This window comes from Dermochelys coriacea, chromosome 15, assembly GCF_009764565.3.
Source record: "Dermochelys coriacea isolate rDerCor1 chromosome 15, rDerCor1.pri.v4, whole genome shotgun sequence".
Taxonomy (NCBI): domain Eukaryota; kingdom Metazoa; phylum Chordata; order Testudines; family Dermochelyidae; genus Dermochelys; species Dermochelys coriacea.
The window spans coordinates 32,011,055-32,031,410 of record NC_050082.1 but is presented as its reverse complement, the minus strand read 5'-3'; the positions used below and the strand labels follow the sequence as shown (position 1 = coordinate 32,031,410).

Genomic DNA, 20,356 nt, shown 5'->3' with positions numbered 1-20,356 from the left:
ATGGGGAGGCCAAAAGAAACACTTTAAAGACATCCTCAAGATAAACATCAAGAGATGTGGCATCGACACCACACATTGGGAGACAGCAGCCTAGGATAGCGATAACTGGCAAAGACTTGTCAGAAAGGGAATATCCATTTTTAGGAAAATCACCTTGTCTTGGTCGTAGGAAGACATCAGAAAAGAAAGGAAAGACAACTGTCATGCAACAATCATGTCCCAACCCTGTCTTCCAACGCTACCTGCAGTGTCTGCCAACGAGCCTGTGGTTCAAGAATCGGACTCCTCAGTCTCCAAAGGACCCATGAAAAATAAAACCTGTGAAAGAGATCATCCTCGCTCTTGAGGATCACAGACAACTAGTTTTGTCACAGGTTGCACTGTTTACTTCCTCTTGTTACCTGAAGCTGTTCTGGGTGAATTCTGGGCAAGCAGCATGCATTCAGATCATAGTACTAATCTATGGCTTTCTTGCCTGTAGGGTATGACCAGCATGTTCACATCCACTATTCATCCCTCTGATTGATGTGAACAATTTAGGAATTTCAAATTCAATGGGTGGGAGTGTGTCCATAATTGATGTGCTCTCTCCTGTGAAGAAATACAAAATAGCAGATCCTGTGTAAGAACTCTGTTCTGTGTAATTTATTCTCTTTATAAGATAATGGGTAAGTAGAGTGAAGCTTGAATGACACATAATAACCTACATACAGGCAGTGTGTCGCACCTTCATGTCAGTAATTCTGTACCATGGGAGAATGTGCTGGACCAATGGATTATCCAAAAATAGATGTTTTGTAACTCTTTTTTTGGTAGGGTGTTGGCCTGTGAAGGACCAAAGTGGTGCCAGCTGCTAGTTTCTGTGCACAGGGGTTATTACCTCTGACTGAAAATACACCTGCAGCTAGCTGCCTTAAAGCTGCATGTACTGCAATATGTACTATGGCAAGAAGATTGGAGACCACAGCAGTAACTTGGAGTGAGACAAGGAAGATGGAGTAGTCCATGATAACAGTGACACCTAGTAAGGACCAAAAGATGCTGGGACCACACTTGCTTTGGGCTTTTACTTGAGTTGTTTGCTCTTTCAGGAAGAGGAGCTGCACATGTCAGATTGCAAACCAAAAAATACAAGTGGATAAACCAAGCAGAAGATCCAAAATTGATTCCCTGATACATGCCTCATCGCTTACACTCTAACGCGTTGTGTTCTTTCCATCACTAACTCAAGTCAGTCCACTCCCCTTCACAGAGGGTTAGTCTGACTCTGTTTTCATTTATTGGCAATAGCCATAACCTTGCTTTACGTAATCAGCATAGTTTCTCCAGAATGAAGCATCCCAAAGGATAAGAGTAGAAAAAAATCCCATGAGTAATTACTATTTACATGGCACCATATGTGTGCATGGCGTTTACAGATAACACTAAGGCATTGCTCTTAGGACCTTACTGTTTGTGTTATATGTACTTAACGTTCTGACCAAAGAGATCCACAGTCTAGGGGGTGGAGGGAATATCAATGAGGTGACAAAACATTCTGTGTGAGAGCTTCGGGTTGCAACCTTGAGTAGTTCACTACTGTGTGTGTGTGTGTATGTATGTATGTATGTATGTATATATAAAATAAGATACAACACAGAACTATACCTATCCAGGTAATTCTAGCAAGGTAAGAAGCGGGGTTGGCAATTCTACAGTGAGCAAAGTTTGTGTCATTGATATGAGAACAGTATCTTACTTTGCAACGTGAAAGATCTCCCAGCACTACAAACTGTACAGGAATTGCTACAGCCACTTTTGAGTTGGACAGTTACAGCTCTTTAACAGAGCAATACTACAAATGGTTTAGGATTGGTAGGAATGCAATATCCAAAGGAAATCACCAGGTACCTTAAATAGAGCAGACAGATGGAAATACCAAATTGGAACTGGTCAGGACATAGAGGCTAACTCCTAAGAAAAGGTGCCAAGGGACCCTTAATTTGACTTACGTGTGCATGGTTAAGTCTCTTAAAAAGATGTCCTTTGAAGCCGCCAATTGTTCCTTGCACCATACTGGGACATAATTCAGTTCTAATACAAGAGGGGAAGGGAGGAGGCTGGGAGTGTAAGTGTGCCACCTACTGAATTCCCAGTGCCATTTTCTTCTTCCCCTCATTTTACCACAGATGTTTTTATTACTGAGCTTGTACAGTAGCTTTGGGATTTTTTTAAAGTGGATTCTGTCCCTTGTGTAGCTCATGCATTAGTGTTTTAGTTCCTGTGTGGTATGTATATTCTGTCTAGGATCAGATTCAGTGAAGTAAATGTATTTTGGGGGATGCGTCTGCAACCTTTCCAAGTAACAAAATTGCCCAACTTTTTTCTAAGAACAAATAGTTATTACAAAGTGCATTTCATTTTCCTTGTTGAGAGGCAGAGAAGAGATGTGAAATCTTTAACTTAAACCCAAGAGTGTGGGGAGGCTGGATAGTGCTATTGTGAAATAAAGAGCAAGTGACTATATAGCTGCCACAGCCTTTAAAATTTAATACAATTCTCCTTTGGATATTTTTGATAAATCATTAGCATATTTTCTAATGCTGCTTTGTCTCCTTAAAGCAAGAAAAGAGGATATTTACCAACTTCCATCGCCAGCTGTTTTGTTGGATTGACAAGTGGATTGATCTGACTATGGAAGACATCAGGAGAATGGAGGATGAAACCCAACGAGAGCTGGAAGCGGTAAGAATGCTTTGAAGGCTGTTTTTAAATGTACAGTCTATGGTAGTTGGGGCTGTATAAGAATCAAAGAAGGCTACATAAATTGCTTGTGTCCATCTGTCCAAATCTGTGTGCTATGGGATAACGCTGATAAATGCTACGCTCTTCACTGGATCTCCTCCACAGAGCCACACTCGTGGAGCTTCTGCATACCATGCTGCAAAGAGCCAGGAGTTGTTGAAATGTAAATGTTTCTGGTAAGTATCCCATGTCTTGAATGCGTGCACTGAGCATCTGTTTATACTTGTATTGTATACCAAGTGCATGCAATCCCACAGCTCCCTTTTACCACTAGTCAGTCGGACCTTGAAGCTGTCACCTCACTTCTGCATCGTAAGTGTCTTGTTTTTGTTCAGTTTTCAAGTTTGTAATCAGTTGATTATTTTTCCCTTAAAACATGTCTTGAAGTGAGTTTGTGTCACATGAGGACAGTTTGACTTGTCTTGATGAGCGTGATAGACATTGAGAAACTCATCCCTAAAAAAAATCTGTCATCAGAGAATTAACAAGCACTGGGTGTTGCCTCCCTCTGTGTCTTGGAGGCTATGAATGCTCATAGTCTGACCTGTCTGTATGGTTCCAGAGGTGTCTGAAAGAAATTTCATCCTTCAAGCAGTTTTGTCCCTCTTTCCTCAGATGCTGAGGAACACAACAAGCTAGGAAAGGACCTTTCTGCTGCAAAGTCATTTTTCAGAGTGTGGTTCTCCCACTGTGAGCCTTTCTCTGTAAATTCTGAGCCTCACTCAGATTTTTTAGCATCTGCCAAAGCTACAGTTTGAACTTTGTAAGGTGCTTGCTGACCGCCTTACTGCCCAGCACCCATGTGGCTTGTGGTCTTTCTCCTAGCACTCTGGTTCTGCTCAAATATTTAGAGTAATGAGCTGTGAGACTTCAACGCATTTGGTCTGCCAAAGACCCTGAAACAGTCTGGCTTTCTCGCCACAGACCCAGTATTGCTATTAATACTAGTTCTTCTCCAATATAAACTGTGGCTCAGGTCAAGCAGAGCTGCTTTTCTATTGATCTGAACACTACCTCTGACTCTCGTATCCCCAGTGTTACCCTGGGCATATGTGGCTAGATCAACCTTATACATTGCTGTTTGCATTGTGTGGAAATGTTTGAGGAGGAATAGAGATGCTTCTGCTCATCCCCATGAACTTTACCTGCTCTGGAGACTGGAGAGGTTGTAGGAATCCATCTTTTAGCACAGGAGTCCCTGAGAATGGCTTTGATCAGCTCTTAAGAAAAGGCCAGATATCCTTCACTCTGCTCGCCTTTACAAGACACTTGATTCTTGGACCATTGGATGGGCACAGTCTTGTATGTCTTAGCCATATGGAATGCCAAGTACAGTATGTGACCACCTGATGCTGAGAAATGTCTGTCTGTGTCAAAATATTTTGTCTTTTTTTGGATAAATACAGATCATTGTTTTCAGAATGGCCAATTCCATTTCCCCAATTGACCAAGGGTTTGCTAGACTTTTTTCAGATCACAGAATTGGGTATTGCCTTGATTACTTTTAGTAGTTAAGCGCCTGCTGTATTCCTGAGCCATCTTAGATGCCTGACTTTCCTTTAAGAGTTAGCACCAATATAATACAGGATGTCTGGAATTTCCTACTCACAGACCTGTAGATGGCAACAAACCCAACCACCTTTAGGACAAAATATGGAGAGACTATCAGACAGCCAAGGCCAGAGGCAGTTTCCAATGGCCACATGACCAATAAGCTTTTTTCAAGCAAAATACCACAATCAAGATGGCTCAAAAGCATTATGCATGGTTACTCAGACAATGTTCAACTGTATATTTGCATTGTGAGATGCATCTGTTTTGCCCTTTAGGGGCAAAATGCCCTATTTACTGACCCTGTAGAGCGAGTGGATGGAAGAAATGTATTCGTCCGTTTACTCTGGTTCAAAATGCCATCCCATATTTCCTAACTTTTAAGCCAAGGGAAAATAAACTGGCTGGCTGTTTTATTAACATAGCTGGGTGCAAAATGTTCTTCCTCTTCAAGTAAGGCAAAGGAACGGGCTGCTTTGGCAGATCCCAGAAACACTTTCTGGAATAAGATGGATCTCTCCCTCCCCTTATGAACACTCCCGCCTAGATGCCAATATGAAAGTGGATGCTTGTTATGGAAGGACATCTCTACATCAGAAATTATTTCTTTTGGAAATAGTTAAAGTTCCCCTTGTACTCCTGCTTTATCCCAGACTGACCAGTTTGGGAAACTGTTCCATCAGTAGGGATCTGTGAAAGAGGAAGAGTGGTTTCCTATCTGTAAGGAGTTCATCAGAAGGGTTCTTTTTTTAAAAACAACCACCTCAGTTCCTGATCTGGTATGGGCCAGACATCATCCAGTTCTCTGGGAAAGAAGGAAATATTTTATGAGGTGTGCACACTGCAGGTATGTGTAGAACAAGCTTCAGAGATCATGGAAAACTTCCCTAAACCTTCCCCTTTTTGTGTCTGCATGGACTGTAAATGCTTGTCTTTGTGGAGGAGGCTACCTGTTTGACACACACATCTCATAGGTGAGTAACTGCTTTTTGACTTTGCAAAAGTGATCTCAAAAATCAAATGTTCATATTCACAAATGTTTCACATAAATATAATGTGCTCCCTGATCTTTTACTTCCAGAAGTACATGCTAGTTTGTGAAGATTTTCCTCTAACTGGGAATAAAAGAACATGGACTAATGAGAAATTACCAGTAACTTTTCTGTTTGTGTTCACTGCCATTAACTACTTACATGTTGTCACTCTACTAGCAAATACTTTAATCCCTAAAATATTTGCTGTACATTAGCTCTTATCTGCCATGCTGAAGTTAAACCTGGTTTTCTTGTTTTCAGGGTATAACTCTTAACTTCGTCCTTTTTTTAAGGATTGTGTCTGTCCTGGAAACTGGCTTTTACTTCCCCTTTCATTTTTTGTAGAATAAAGCAGATGGTTTTGTTTCTCAAGATTTAGTAGATTTAAAGCTCCTCATAACTTAATCATTTTTTTTCAAACGTGTACTCTGGTGACTGTTTAAAAAACATGTGGTCTTGTAGCTGGAATATCTTATTGTGAGCCACGTAGAAAGGGTTGGCTCCTGCTGTTAGAAATAATCTTACTGCTTTTTCTTTACTAACATAATAGAGGCATCTGCAGGCACCTACAAAACACACATTCCAAGAAGATTTTTGTGATGGAGGTATCCTCGTGAGGGACAATAACTTAAGGGCAAAGTGTAACCACGCATTGGGTCACCCATGATAAAGCTGAACGTTCCTTTTAATTTTATCCCAAAAGCATTTCTGCTCTCCCCATGCCACATTTAACTAGCCACTTGCTGAAATATTGTGGTAAATGGTAACTTTCACTAAATCTCAGATACTTCAAGGCTGACATTTACTATTATGGGCTTGGACCACCGGAGAGAAGGGGACTCAGTGATGAGATGCTCAGCATGATAGGAATGTCCTTGCACTTCCAGCCTTGAGCAGTATTCAGCTTCTCTGGTGATATAGTCCAGGAGCTCACAGGTGTCTGCAGTTTTATGTTGTTACAAAGAAACAATTGCAGGAAACAGCCCAGTGTCTAATTGGGTTGGCAGTTTTGCATTCTCTTGTTTTGCTTTCTGTTAATATTTGCTTTCTTTAAAATCTTTTCTCCTTTTTCATCTCTGGTGTTACTTTTCTTTACTTCATTAGATTCTCTGCTCCTGTATGTTGCCTGGTTTTTTTGGTTCTCCAGTTCCTCATCTGGATCTGTTTTCATTTTGTCAGTCTTTGTTTCCTTTACTATCCATTGTTTGCTGCTTCTTGGATGCCTCTTCTCATCCCTGTTCAGTGGGCTTCTAGTCTCACCTCACATCCTGTTCACAATTTTTCTGTATTTACCTCTATTTCACTCTTTTGTATGATTGCTCTCCTTATGTGGTCTGACTCTGTGGACATCCAGAGCACTTCTGTCATATTAAACTCTCTCCATCAGCTGATTGCTGGACAGAGTGGATCCTAATCAGAGCATAAAGAAGGAAGCAGCTTGAAACTGCCAAGACTGTGTTCCCTATCAGCCCTGAGCAGCAGTGGAAGTGCTGTGTGCTTCAAGCAGTCTGGTATAGGCTTCAGATGGCCCTTAAGAACTGAGGGGCTGCTTCCCTTTACAGCAGTTGTACATTGCCCACTTTGACTTTCCTGTCCTACAGAGTGCCTCTTACACCTAGCCTGCTCACACCTTCAGCTGGATCTGGGACTGGCTCTGAGCCATTTAGTTCTCTCCTAATAAACTCATGACAGGTTCTTTATTTGATAGCTTACAGTTTTATTTTACATTTAGATGCGTAAGAAGGGTTCCGTTCGAGGCACAGTGGCTGCTGACGTCTAGAGGAATCCTCTGTAGGTTCAGAGGCAAAATCAAGCTGTGTAAGTGAATTCCTGGGAGAAATAGGAGGTATTTCTGGTGATGGGAGTTACTGGCGGAACAAATATTCTAAGGCAGTGTAGCCAGTTTCCTTTCTTGGGACTGAACCCCTGCTGCCGCCCCTGCTTTGACAAAATCAACAGCAGGACAATGCCCCCAGGGCGAGGATTCATTTGAGACCTTCAGCATGCTTTTGGCATCATGATGGGCTCTAGGCACATGCTCAATTCAGTCAGCAGGATGCTGTAATTGTGATGTAAGCTAGCTGTCGCATCATACTTACACTCGTCTGGTGCAAAGGCTCACAGTGCAGGCTCCACAGTTTGTCTCCTGAAGTCCAAACCTTTATATTCACACCCAGTACCTTAATGTTCATATTTCCTACTCTGAGCATTTTCTACATGCTTTTAATGGTGGATCCTGTGTCTGCAGCCAACTTCAAATCCCAGAGATCCAGCGTATGGGAGTGCTTTGTATTTTTTTCCATTGTTTGTTGGCTGGGTTGCTGTTCCAGTCACAAGACTGATATCCAATCTAAAAGATTCCCTAGAAAATTTGAACTAATGCAGTATGATACAACTCAATGCTGGTGAAGGTTTGACTGCGCTGCACTAACTATTTTTCTTAGAGAATTAGTAAAATCTGCATTTTTAGAGTTTAATTTTACTTGAGTAACTGTTGTATCTTTTGTTTTTTCTACAGTTACGTAATCAAGGCCAAGTGAGAGGAACAAGTGCTGCCAATGATGAATGAGACGGATCTGACCTGTCACTTGCAGTGTTGATACGCAGATGTGTGTGTGGATGCATGATTATCTGTATATAATTATATATACATACACGCATACTGAGGGGCTGTTACAGTTTCTCTGGGGTACTATACCCATCTTCAGCAAAGATACAAAGGAAACTGCTTTCATTATAAACCTGAAGCAAATACAGATTGACTGAGTAGTGTCATTTAAAGGATAAATTGACTGCAGAATTATGCTAACTGGTATGTTTCCTGAATGTCAGTACTGGACCAATTTATTCCTTACCTTTGTTTTATTTCCCTCTTGAATCACTCTGCTATAATTTGCCTGTGTCTCATTATAAGCCAACAAATTCAGATAAATTAATTTTCAATTTTGTCTTTTCCCTATGTGATTTTAGCATAGGAACTATGAATGTATTTATACCTATTTATTTCTGGATTGTCATCTAAGTCAAATCAGAAGATTTTTTTCTATTAGTGAGAATTGGAAGACTTTTCCTGTTGAATGAGGAATACAATAATGGCCCAACTTTTACCCATCTTGCTGAAAGAAATCACCTGTTTTATTGGAGTTTTGTACATTCAAATGTTTTCTTCATTAAAAATTGGCAAAATTTAAGAAAAATGGCTTGTGATTTATAACAGTTTGAACTGAACAATTTTCCAGGAGGCTTTCAAACAAAGTAACTGACAATACTAGTATTGAGCCTTTAAACTATATTTTAGGCTGTGTAGTTTAATTGAAGGTATAGCACTTCCCTACAATTACATTTATTTCTGAAATCATTTTTTTCAAAGTTTTAATTTGGAAACTATGCAAATGGTCTCAATTTCACACAGATTGCGCAATGGAATATAACGGTGACTTTTAGCTCTTTTCATGTTGAAAATTCACTTTTAAAAAAGATGTTCACTTTCAGATATGATGAAAGTTTAAATTGTAGCATCTGACATGTTTCTCTGATTTATTAGAAGTAGACATAAAAGGAAAGATGGTATAATAAAGGCCTTTTTTAGATAGTTCTCAAATAGTAAGTTGTCTTCATGATTTTTTTAAAGAAAAATATTGCAATGGAGCATATCATAGATATATTATCAAAATACTTGTTAAATCAGGAACAACTTATTTTAGGACCACTAGTTAGGTAAGGTTTCCTCCCAGAAGCCTCTGTAGGGCGAGGTTTGCTGAAGGATCTCTGTCTAGTTTTTTCAACCCCACACCAGACATTTGGGAATAATTGCTTATTTAATTAGCTGATAGCGGGAGTGATTCTCTTCCTTTATAGTCGGTGTCAAAACTCTCATTGATTTCAAGGGGAGCAGATCAGGCTTGGAATATGACTAGCCCACCTAGTCCATTCTCCTGCAATGACGGTTAGGCACTGCAATGACTGCAGACAAGTGGACATGGATTTTTTTTGTATGTCTGTTCTGTATTATTGCCTCACTATCTTCCATGCTACAAGGTCAGTCTTCAGTTAATCCTTCCTCGCCTAGCAATGAAAATGGATGTCTATTCTCTGCACCAGCAGAAGATTGGTTTTGTAAAAACTTTTAAACCATGTTTATATAACTTGCTACAAGGAGGGTTTTTGCAAATTTGTGAAACTAAGGGCTCTTTTCAGTGCAGGAATGTAACTCCTGCTCTCACCAATGGGAGCCGGAATACATTCCGAGGAGGGAAAGGAACCCCTATCATTTTTTTTTGTTTTTTGGACTAGCTATGAAAATTTGAGGGAACTTTGTAGTGAATGTAAATGTTTAGTTTACTTTGGCAGTCTCTGATGTGAACTACAGTAAAACAGTCAATGGAATTTAATTAAATAAATTTGATCATAAAATATCCTTTGTGTCTTGTCTTAGGTATCATTAATGTCACTTTGTGGCTTTCTCATATTGCCATCATTTTAATTTTCTTGATATGTGGAAAATCTGTATGAGATGGGCTAAAAATCTGATGTTCTTCAGTCATTTAAGCTGAAAAAGAAAAAAAAATTCAAATGCTGATGGAAAGCCTTGAAATACTTGGAATACAAATGGAGTAATATAACTATTTAGGTGAAATGTTATTGATAGTTGTGGAGTGTACTGTTAACTGATTGTGTTGCTGCAGTGCTGTATTTTGTGTTTTCTGTTGATAACTGATCCTGTTTTGCTGTTCACCTTAAGAATTATTTGTCTGGAAACAGTGGCACAGTCTGCAGTAGAAAATGAGCAATGTGTTTGAATCATGATGTTCAACATTCTTTCCTCCATCTCCCCAAGGAACCCCTCAAAGTAACTAGAACAGTTTAGTCACTGATGTGGACAGGGCCAAAATTTCTTCAACCTCAATACAGAAAGCGGCAGCATACGCCTCCTAACGGTTTAGTCGTGTTTTCTGCAAGTTATTGCAGTTGCATTCAAAGGTCCACTGAGGATCCTATAGTCCTGAGTGTTTGTGCAGATGCAAAGGAAGACTGTTTCCGTGCCCGAAAGAGCTTATGCTTTTGTTGCATCTTGTTTTAAATGACATTTTAATGGACAATAGTTGGCAGGTTCCTATAAGCACGCTAGCAGAAGTGGCTGCAGGAGGGATTTCAAGGAGAAAGGGTAATGACTTCACCAAGTTCAGGAAGAATGTTCCACATGTGAGGAGTGATATGGAGAAAATGAACATGCTTTGGAAGAAGCAGACTGGTAGGTAGCTGCGGCTGACATTACTTGTTTCTCTCTCGTATCAAACTCTCAAATTATAGTGATGCAGGGCTGGGGAAGCAGCCCTATGCCTTCAGCAGACACAGTATTAAGCTCTTCCAAGGCTGATACCTCATCAGGACTGGAATGGGAATATGACTACACAAGGACAAAAAACCTGTCACTGGCCCAGGTCAGCTGACTCAGGCTCATGGTGCTTGGGGCTGAAAAATCACTGTGTAGACATTCAGGTTTGGGCTGTAAGGGTGGAGGGTCCCAGATCTCAGGCTCTAGGCTGAGCCCAAACATCTATACAGAGATTCTTAGCTCCGCGAGCCTGAGTCAGCTGACCCAGACCAGCTGCAGCGTTGCCACGGTTCTTTTATACCTGTATAGACACATCCTTAAAGTCCATCTAAAGCCTGCAGTAGAAGGTAGCCAGTTCATGCTAAGGACAGTGCATTGTATTTCCACACATCTTTTGACCTGTGGCCGCTAGCCTTGTTCTAACAAATTCTGTGCTAATCTTGGACACCAGAAATATTGTGGAGGCAGGAAACCATGACCACTGTGGTCACAGTAATAGCAGTGTGCTCGAAGGAGCTGCTACTTCACGTGGGTTGTAAGGCGGGAATAGCCATGAGAATATTCCCATGTGTGTTTCAGCACCTGTCATGGGGGCAGTACTGTTGTGGGGTGATATGCCAGGTGACAAAGACCATGACTGTTTTTATTTATATAACATGCTTGTCTGGCATTCTAAGTGTATGCATAAAGACTGAAAATAATACAGACTCTTCAGCTCACGCTTCCCTGCCCTGGTCTGACAGAAGCCTCAGTAAGTGGATGAGCCTGGAGCATGCTGTGAAGGGCAGCACTGGGCTCTGCTGGCCCAAAGGGAATCCAATTCGAGTGCTAAGGGCCTTGTCCTGTGAACTCTGTGCCCCTGTTTAAATATAGGGCTATTGGATTGGGCACTTTGGTGGGTCTCTGCTGCAAAATTGTGGGGGAGAAAGTGTGTCTTGGATAGACTAAACCCAAACCAAGCAAGTCTTGTATAGATTAATCAGTGGCTTCAGCTTGCACTGGGGAAGTAACAGAAAGTCAGTCAAGCCTTTGGCCTAGTGGTTGTTAAATTTACTCTGGGTAATGCTGTTCAACAGGTGTCAGCTGTGTTCTGTGCTAGCTGGAGACAGAGTTACTTCCAGGAAAAGCCTCACATAGTAGGGGTAGAAATGTGTTGGAAGTGACAATGGGTAGCATTGGCAAGTTGGACACAATCCTCTAAATGCTGGTGGGAATAGGACACACAGAGCAGTCATGCCCAGAAACTCCGCCGGATGGGTGAAATGCTATACACATGATGTGAGCAGCATCTACTATTTTAAACAGGCAGGTATTACACCTGTTTTCCTCTCAATACTTCATGTTGCCTGCCATGGGCACCTCAGCCTTGCCTGGTCTGAGCATCAATCATCTTGCTTTGATCCAAGCCCAGTCTCCACCTGGTCAGGGTCCAATCAAAGAACCCTGTGCAGTGAGAAATATTCAACCCTGCTTCAAGATGAAGGCAGCTTGGTGCAGCAGAGCGTATCCATGGGTTCGAGACTTTGTGGGCAATATGGTGGAGGAAAGTCTCCGCCTTCCGCGAAGTACAGGCTTCCAATATTGTGAGAGCAGTAGCATTCTTTAAACTCTGAGCACATTTTAAACTACCTCGTACGCAGAGTCTGTATACAACGACAGCATTTGAGGAAGCCATAGGAGTGTCTGAGTCAAGAGATGCTAGTGAAGTTTTAGTAGGCAGGACGATGATGCTATCTTTTTAATCTTACTTGGTATTTCAATAGTACCTTGCTGTTCTGTAGGCAAAATGTCTCTCATTGTTATATCAGCTGCCCAGAAAAGGCAGAAGTTGGGTTTTAGTCTGTTAGAACCCAACACTTTGAGGGCTAAAAAGCCTAGAAAAAATGTTTGTGCAAATACTCATGAATGAGTAAAATGAGTTCTAATAGAATCAAGTGAGAGCTGCTGAATTGCAGAGGTCAGTGAAAATTCATACCTGTTAAGGTTTTCATGTGTTGTGATAGTGAACCAACACATGTGGCTTCCCTGTTTGCCTTTAATGCATTCTGACACTGCTTGTGAATCAATCAGAAGCAAAACTGCCCTGTGCAGCAAGCCGAGGCAAGACTCAGAAGGGGAACAGAAAGAGTGACTTAGTGTTTATTAATATATTTGCTGAACAAAAGCTTTGCCTGTGGGTATCCCATTGCAAGCCAGCTCCCTGCCCTCCCATACTGACCACACAACCTCAGTGTTCTCCATGTAGAGCAGTTCTGGTAACTATTTTCTCAAAACATGGAGTGCCAGTTGTCTAAATGCATGTTCTTCTGCTCTGACTGGTGTGTGACTGATGGTTTCTGCTTATCTAGGAGGCACACAACCCTAATTGTGTTCCTTAGCTTGATTTTTATTATTTCCAGTGTTTAGAAATAATGCAAGAAAAAGGAACAAAGTGCCCATGTATGGGGCTCCGAGTGACATCCAGGCAGAAGGGAAGTGCAGCAGAACCTTTAGAGGAAGAGGATTTTGTTCAGTCAGTAAGTTGGTAAGATACAGAGAAGCTTAGAAGCTGTGACTACTTGAACATGTGTCTTTTGAGGTGCAGTCGCTCAAATACTAAATAATTGACTCATTCCTATTTTTTCCTTCTGTTTGCTTTCTCTCTAGTCACTGTTTTCCAGTGTTACTTTATGGTGTCACTGAACACCCAGCATTTGCACCACACCTTGGTCTTGTCTGCCCATAAGAACTGCCATACTGGGTCAGACCAAAGGTCCATCTGGCCCAGTATCCTGTGTTCCGACAGTGACCAATGCCAGGTGCCCCCGAGGGAATGAGCAGAACAGGTAATCAAGTGATCCATCCCTTGAACTTTTATCCTACATATTCCCACTGCTGCTATCACCAGTGCTTCTAACTATGGGAGGGATAATGTAGATAATGTCACCAGCTTTACCAACACTTTATCTCAACCTTATCTGAGCCAGGTTAGACTACAGAAATAACGTGGTGACCGTTGGTGCCCATTCTTTCCAGACTATGGTCACATGTGTGGCTCCCTGGTGGTGCTAATGGAGAGATAGGTGCAGGCAAAACAGCAGTTGCCCTTACCTCAGTTTACCTGCATATTAACCAGGGCTGTATGGTGAAGCTGAGGGTGGGTTTCAGAGTAGCAGCCATGTTAGTCTGTATTCGCAAAAAGAAAAGGAGTACTTGTGGCACCTTAGAGACTAACAAATTTATTTGAGGGTGGGTGTCTCATAAGAAATTTAGCATGTTATTAAAACAAAGTGGTGTTCCAGCGAGGCTGACAGAAGAACAGTGCTTGCCTGTAAAATGGTAGGTGACTTTCAGAGTGAGAACAAAGCATGTACTGACAACAACAAAATCAAAGGGGAACTGGCTAGATGTCAGAGGCTGCCCATTCTCCCAGCCCCATCCCAGTGGCAGTAGGTGTGTTTGGAACAGCACCAAACTAACAGTGTCGTCAAAGCCCAGCTGGAGCAAGGAAAGTTTAGCCTCTGGCTGATTTTATTCTGCTTGCAGCAGTTCATCTATCAGCAGGGATGAAGTTTATATAACCTGAAAACATAAGTCAAATGGCTACTTGCAGAATACAGTGCAAGCTGCGTGTGAAGGAGACCATCCTTCCTCCATCGAGTGGGACAAGTGCTTCCATCTGAGGCGCTATTCCAGAGGCTGAAGAGCACAGCGCCAGGAGGGTCACGGGCTGCTTAACGTTCCCCTGGTGCTGCGGATGCTGGCTTTGGAAATCATAGCCTCTGCTCTCTGCCTGAGAATTCAGTGCCTCGAGATGCAAACTATGATGCTTTCCAGGGCTGTAAGGCACCTCACTATCGCCTGCCCTTAGCACGTGGGATCCTTGCCTGTGCCTGCCCAGGGTTCAGCTCCTTGACACTACTAATCACAGGCAGCACAAGGACTCCCCGCTCAGACCACTCGGGCTCCGCTGGCCCTCTGCAGGTTAGCAATAGGCACGCTCCAGCCCTGCAGCCCTCTGCATGCGCCCCTGTAGGGCTTGTCCCCACTTACTGGGGGATTGATGCGCAGCGATAGATCCACCAGGGGTCAGTTTAGTGGGTCTGCTGAAGACCCGCTAAATCGACTGCTGATCGCTCTCCCGTTGACTCCGGTGCTCCACCAGAACGAGACGTGTAAGGTAAGTCGACAGGAGAGTTTTTTCTCCCATTGACCGGCACGATGTAGATGCTGCCATGAGTCTACCTAAGCTACATTATTCACGTAGCTGGAGTTGAGTAACTGGTTGAAAAGGGATCCCGGCGACTCCGGTCAGCACTGCTGACCGGGCTGCTGAGTGTTTGGTTGGCGGCACCAAACAGCAGGGCTGGCAGGCTCGCTGCGCGGCTTCAGGCAGTGACCAGCAGGGCTGGCTTCTAGGCTTAGGGCTGGGTGGCCAGGGGGGTCCATGTGCTGTCCCGCCCCCTGCCCACAGGTGCGGCTCCCATTGGCCGGGGCAGGGCAGGGGACAAGCTAGCGTGCCTAGCAGGCGGCGGCTGAGGGCTTGTGTAGCGCGCGCCTCTCCTGCTGCTGCCCCTCGCGCTCCTCCTGTGGTTGGGCTCGAGCTGCGGCTTCTGCCCTGCAGCAAACCGCGGTCTGTCGCCCCATCGCCGGCACCCAGGAGTTCAAGGTATGTATCCCTGTCTCCGAGTGCTGGGCATGGGGCAGCAGCCCCATCCCCCTCACTGCATCTGTCCCATCCCGCCCTGTCCCCCACACCTACCCATCCCAGACCTGTACCCCTTACAGTGCTCTCCCACCCATCCTCTCCATCTCCCAGAGCCACCATCCCCATGTCCTTCACCCCCCACAACCCTGCACCCCATTCACCTCCATATACTGCTGCACTCCCATTATGTCCCTATACATCCCTGTACCTCCCACATCCTCATGCATCTGTAGCCTTGTGTCACCCCATGTACCACCCCACAGCCCCTCCTCTCTTTCACTGCTCCCTCTCACCCCCACCCTGCTCTTGTCCTTGTCCTCTTTCCCTCCCCATCCACTCCCCCCCACCACGCACCTTTTCCCCTCCAGCTCACTCTCCTCCCTTCCTTGCTGGGGGGGTGGGTGTGTGTGTGTGTGTGTGTGTGTGTAAGAGACTGGGCCTTTGTGTAGGGAGGTGCGTGTATTGTCGCATGTGTGTGTAACTGAATAAAATTTGCAGGCTAACTCTTCGACGTTTTATTCCTTTTGCTGGCTTGTGCACAAAAAAATTGATAACATAAAATATGTCTTCGTCTCATAACAAGTTTTTAAAATAGAAAGGAACCCTAAAAGAAATGTATTTATTAAACAGTGAATGTTGACTAGTAATTGCAAAAGAGCCTACGTATCGTACGTTTCTTCTCACCTTTGTCTAGATACATTATAAACTCTTTGTTGCAGACTCTTTTTATGTGTATGTCCAGCACCTACCACCCTGGAACCCTGATCTTAGTTGGGGTCTCTAGGCACTAAACAACAATTGTAGTAATATATAATGTGGAAGTGTATGTGTTAGTGCATGCTAGATGTGTACACATGAATACACGTGTGTATCTGCCTGTAGGTGTAGGAGTCAGTTTCTACAGGTTTATTTTTATAGGTATCTGGACAGGGGCGTTTCTGTGGTGGTGCTCTCTGTATTTGTATTTGGGCTTCAGGAGTGGGCCTTTAATGGGCCCATTGCAGCTGTGATAAGGTGTAGTCCTAATTCCACATATAAAATTACAATAACTTTACTGAACAAAAAACATGGAGCTCGTTAAGAAAAATAGGAAGACGGGATGGAAAGAATCAAGGAAACCCTTGTGAAATTTCATTTTTTTTAAATTATCCTTTTTGACTATTTTGCTGCCAGCTCTTGTGTCCTGTAACAAATAAAATTCAGCCTAATACATCTGTCAAAACGATAAATACGCCTGTTTGGGCCTTGCAGTGAAAATGAGCATGTGAGCGAGGATGGGGGAGAGCAAGCGATACGTGGGGGGCAGCTGGAGATGGGGCCTTGGGAAGGGTAGGGCAGTGGCCAGGGCTAGAGTGTTTGGTTTTCTGGAATTAGAAAGTTGGCAATCCTAAGCAAGTCCACTGTCAGCTCACTTCCTAAGTGAGAGACACCTGGGCATCCCTTTGCAATCCCGGATATATCCCATCAGGCTTTCTGATCTTTATTCACAAACCAGACACCCTCTGACTGGGTGTTCCTTCCTGCAGATTTTTGCCATCTCTTGTTTATTTCTTAATCTTGATTAGCTGGTAGCTTAGTATGCAACTAGGAATCCATTGTGCAGTATACAATACTCAATTTGCATGTAACCCGACAGATAGAGGAGTGTCTGACCTGACTGAAAGGAACATGTTAGTCACCTGGTGACCAGCTTTCCTTCAGACCCTAAGAACGGAATTTCCAGTGTAAGTCTCTAGCTCATTATCTTTACATACGTTGCCCTGTTTATCACAACCAGTTAGTCAGTCAGTAGAGAGCTCACAGGCCATCCTTTAATGAATTATTATGCACGTAACTGACCCAGAGGATCCCTGTAAAACTCTGTGCATTCCCTGGGCCCTCTGCCAGTTGGTATCAGGAGGTTCCTGGGGGTGTCAAACATCAGCACCACTGTTTCATTCAGGTGCACAGTTCTGCATTCATCTCATGACAGTGAGAATTCTTGGGATGAAGGCATCAGCTTGCATTGTTTGTCTCTAGAGCTGTCTCTCTGAGTAATATTCCTCTTTATTGCATGTCTTAGAGCCGATCCGGCAAGACTTGCGTAAAAATAAACTTGTATGAGTAGTGCCATTAAAGTAAACGGGATCACTCGCATGCATGAGCATTTGTAGGGTTGGATCTATAATGTGTGAATAGTCTTTAGCACCTGAAGTTTTTTCTATAAATGCATCTACAGCAGTAGACAATTTCATGCAGTTGTGCGGGTTCCTCTTGCAGCACTGGTGTGAATCTTATTCTCTGTGGAGAGACTTTTGGCCTGCTAAAGTTGCATAATATGTGCTATAAATTGTAACTTCTATGGTTCATTTTGGTAAATGCAAAATTGAATTATTTTTTTTACTACACACCACCTGTTTAGTTTCCAGATGGTAAACCTACAGGAAGTAATGGGAGTGCAACATAGTTTTGTTATAATGAATATGTAAACCTAATATTTATTCACTGCAATGGACTGCTGTGAATGATAGTTTAGCAGCAGCATTTTAAGTATATTACTTGGCTGCACAAAAGTGTTTCTAAAAGGGAAATGCAAAGAATTTTTTTAAATTGCATGTTCCCCTATTTTTTCTGCTTTGATATAAAGGCCCTGAAAAGTTTATTCAAAAAAGTTTGCGGGGGGGTTTTTTACTTTGGCATTTCTTAAACAAAGTCTGAGTCCCCATCTGGTTTTTCTGGGGTAGTCCCTGGTGGGTGCTCATTCTGTGAAGCCATCGCAACACTGGCAAACCTCAATACAAATTTCCCAGTATTATTAGCACTAGTTTAGCTTCCCCTGGAGGAGCAACACTGGGACCTATAGTGCAGAGTTGTCTCTGGGCCTGTCAGACGCTCAGGCCAGTAGCAGCCTTAGCAGGTTCTGTGGCACCACAGATGGGGCTCTTGATTCTTGTGATGTCACTATTTCTCCAGTTTTCCAGTCACCACAGTCAGAACACTTCTCTCTCGTAATGTGTGCATAGACTATCCTAGCACCACAGTGTCTGAGTGTAACACCGACAAACCCCAGTCGTTGGCAAGCAGGAGCAAACTGGGGCCTCTGGAGCTTAGTGCATGAGCTAAAAGCCAACTGGCTCTTAGCTAAGGCTGTAGAGCAGACTCTCTCTCTCTCTCTCTCTCTCTGGTCTCGGTGCCACTAGATGGGACAGAACACCACCTTCAGTAGGTGTGTGGTTTACATTAGCACTTTTCACATGTCTAAAAAGAGAAACACCCTGCTCTCATCCCTCCTCACCCTGTGGGAGCGATAGCTTATCTAGTTTACAAGATAGTGTGTGTATATGAAGAAAACGGAAAAGCTAAGTGATCAGAAGAGGTTTGCATTCTGTTCTGAAGGGGAGAGGGGGAATCCCAATTTCCTGAGGGAAAGAGTCACATATGCTCACTCCTGTGATCTGCAGATCACTGTCAGGTCAGGTGGGGTTGGCTTCTTCTATGACCCCCTTTTTTTTTCCAGATGCTAAACTGCACTGAAAGAAACTGGAAAATGCATCAATACTTCCCCAGTGTTACTCTGACATTTTAGCAACTGCTGTAGGTGCCACGGGGATGTATGCAATGGCCACAAGGGAGAAAAGTATCAGAGGGGTAGTCGTGTTTGTCTGGATCTGTAAAAGCGGCAAAGAACCCTGTGGCACCTTAGACTAACAAACATATTGGAGCATGAGCTTTTGTGGGTGAATGCCCTCTTCGTCAGATGCATGTGGAATTGTGCAGGAGGAAAATTTGTCCATGAGTAATGGGGTCCCAAAAAGAGCAAACTGTAGGTGGTGGGGGGGAGAGGGTACTTGCGGTGGGGGCTCTCATTGGAGGCAGGGGGCAGTGTCGGTCCCTGTCACAGTGGCAGAGCGGTTGGTGCAAGCCCTGGACGCAGAGACAGCCACCAGTCACCGCTTCCCTGTGGGGCCCCCTCCCCAGGGTTGGGAGTCAGGAGCTGGGTGGGAGGGATCTGGCAGCTGCGGTTGCAGGGGCGGGACCAATCAGAAAGTGGAGCAATCAGGGCTCTTTCTGAGCTGCAGCCTCTGCTCTGCAAAAACCCCGGACATTGCCTGTTTGAAAAATCCCCATGGACAGAGGCCGGAGGCTCAAAAAAAATTGGCTTCGTCTGGGAAAACGTGAACGTATGGTAATCCTATCCAGGGGACAATGTCTCCAGTCAGATGTGGCCCTCGCTGGCAGGTGTTTGGGAACTCCCGAGGTAGCTGCCAGTATCCAGCTAGATCAGAATGCAGTGTTGTACTCGATGCATTTATTTTTGAGGATGATGGTTTGAATGTGAAATAACTGAAAGCCAGAATCCATGCCAGGGAGCTGTTTCAGTGTGTAAAGGGTTAAGGTTCTTGATCAAAGAACTGCATGCTCTGTTCCTCTGAGCCAGAGTCGGCCCAAGCCAACCCTCAGTGTAAACAAGTACACAGGAGGGAACTGGCTGAGATCTTATTTTTAACATGAGCTTGCAAAGCAGCCAGATGTAAGCTATTTCTTTCTCTTTCTGTTCTCAGCCCTGACATGGGACATGGGGCCCTGGAGGCTGGGAACCTGTGGGGAGGAACTGGGGTGTGAAATACAGGTTGCCAAATTCAAAACAAGCAAGGAAACCACTTAGCACTTAATAAACCATCAGGAGAAAACAGCCCCCAACAAGATAATGTTCACAAGCTGTGTGAGCTAACAGCCATTAGGTCCAGCAAGCTAGTGCTGCTGTCAGAAATGCTCCAGAATGAAGAAAATAGTGCTTAGCATGGGAGAACGAGGGACTAATGAGATCTTCTGTGGCAATTGCAGAAGTTATTACTGGCCTGTTTGCTATCCTTCACCATCAAAGTTCTGCAGCCTCTTGAAATGAGGCCGTAGGAAATGTCAGCCATCCTCCCATCTGTGGCCCAGAGGTGATTTAATACCTTTATGTATTGGTGCTTTTAATTA

The 20,356-nt window shown here is 43.6% G+C and overlaps 1 protein-coding gene across 4 annotated transcripts in view; it reads left to right on the top strand.

Annotated features, from left to right (window-relative positions):
* The window catches only part of PITPNB (phosphatidylinositol transfer protein beta), an 84,195-nt gene extending 74,411 nt beyond the window's left edge, over window positions 1-9,784 (top strand). For 2 of the 4 annotated variants that reach the window (XM_043497876.1, XM_038373415.2), the window contains 2 exons: window positions 2,602-2,724; window positions 7,888-9,784. In XM_043497876.1, coding sequence (XP_043353811.1) covers window positions 2,602-2,724; window positions 7,888-7,938 — 174 coding nt within the window. In that variant the 3' untranslated portion in view covers window positions 7,939-9,784. Of the gene's footprint in view, window positions 1-2,601; window positions 2,725-7,101; window positions 7,188-7,887 lie in introns of all 4 variants that reach the window. The other 2 variants (XM_043497875.1, XM_038373416.2) reach the window with 2 other exon arrangements.
* The last annotated feature ends 10,572 nt before the right edge of the window (window positions 9,785-20,356 follow it).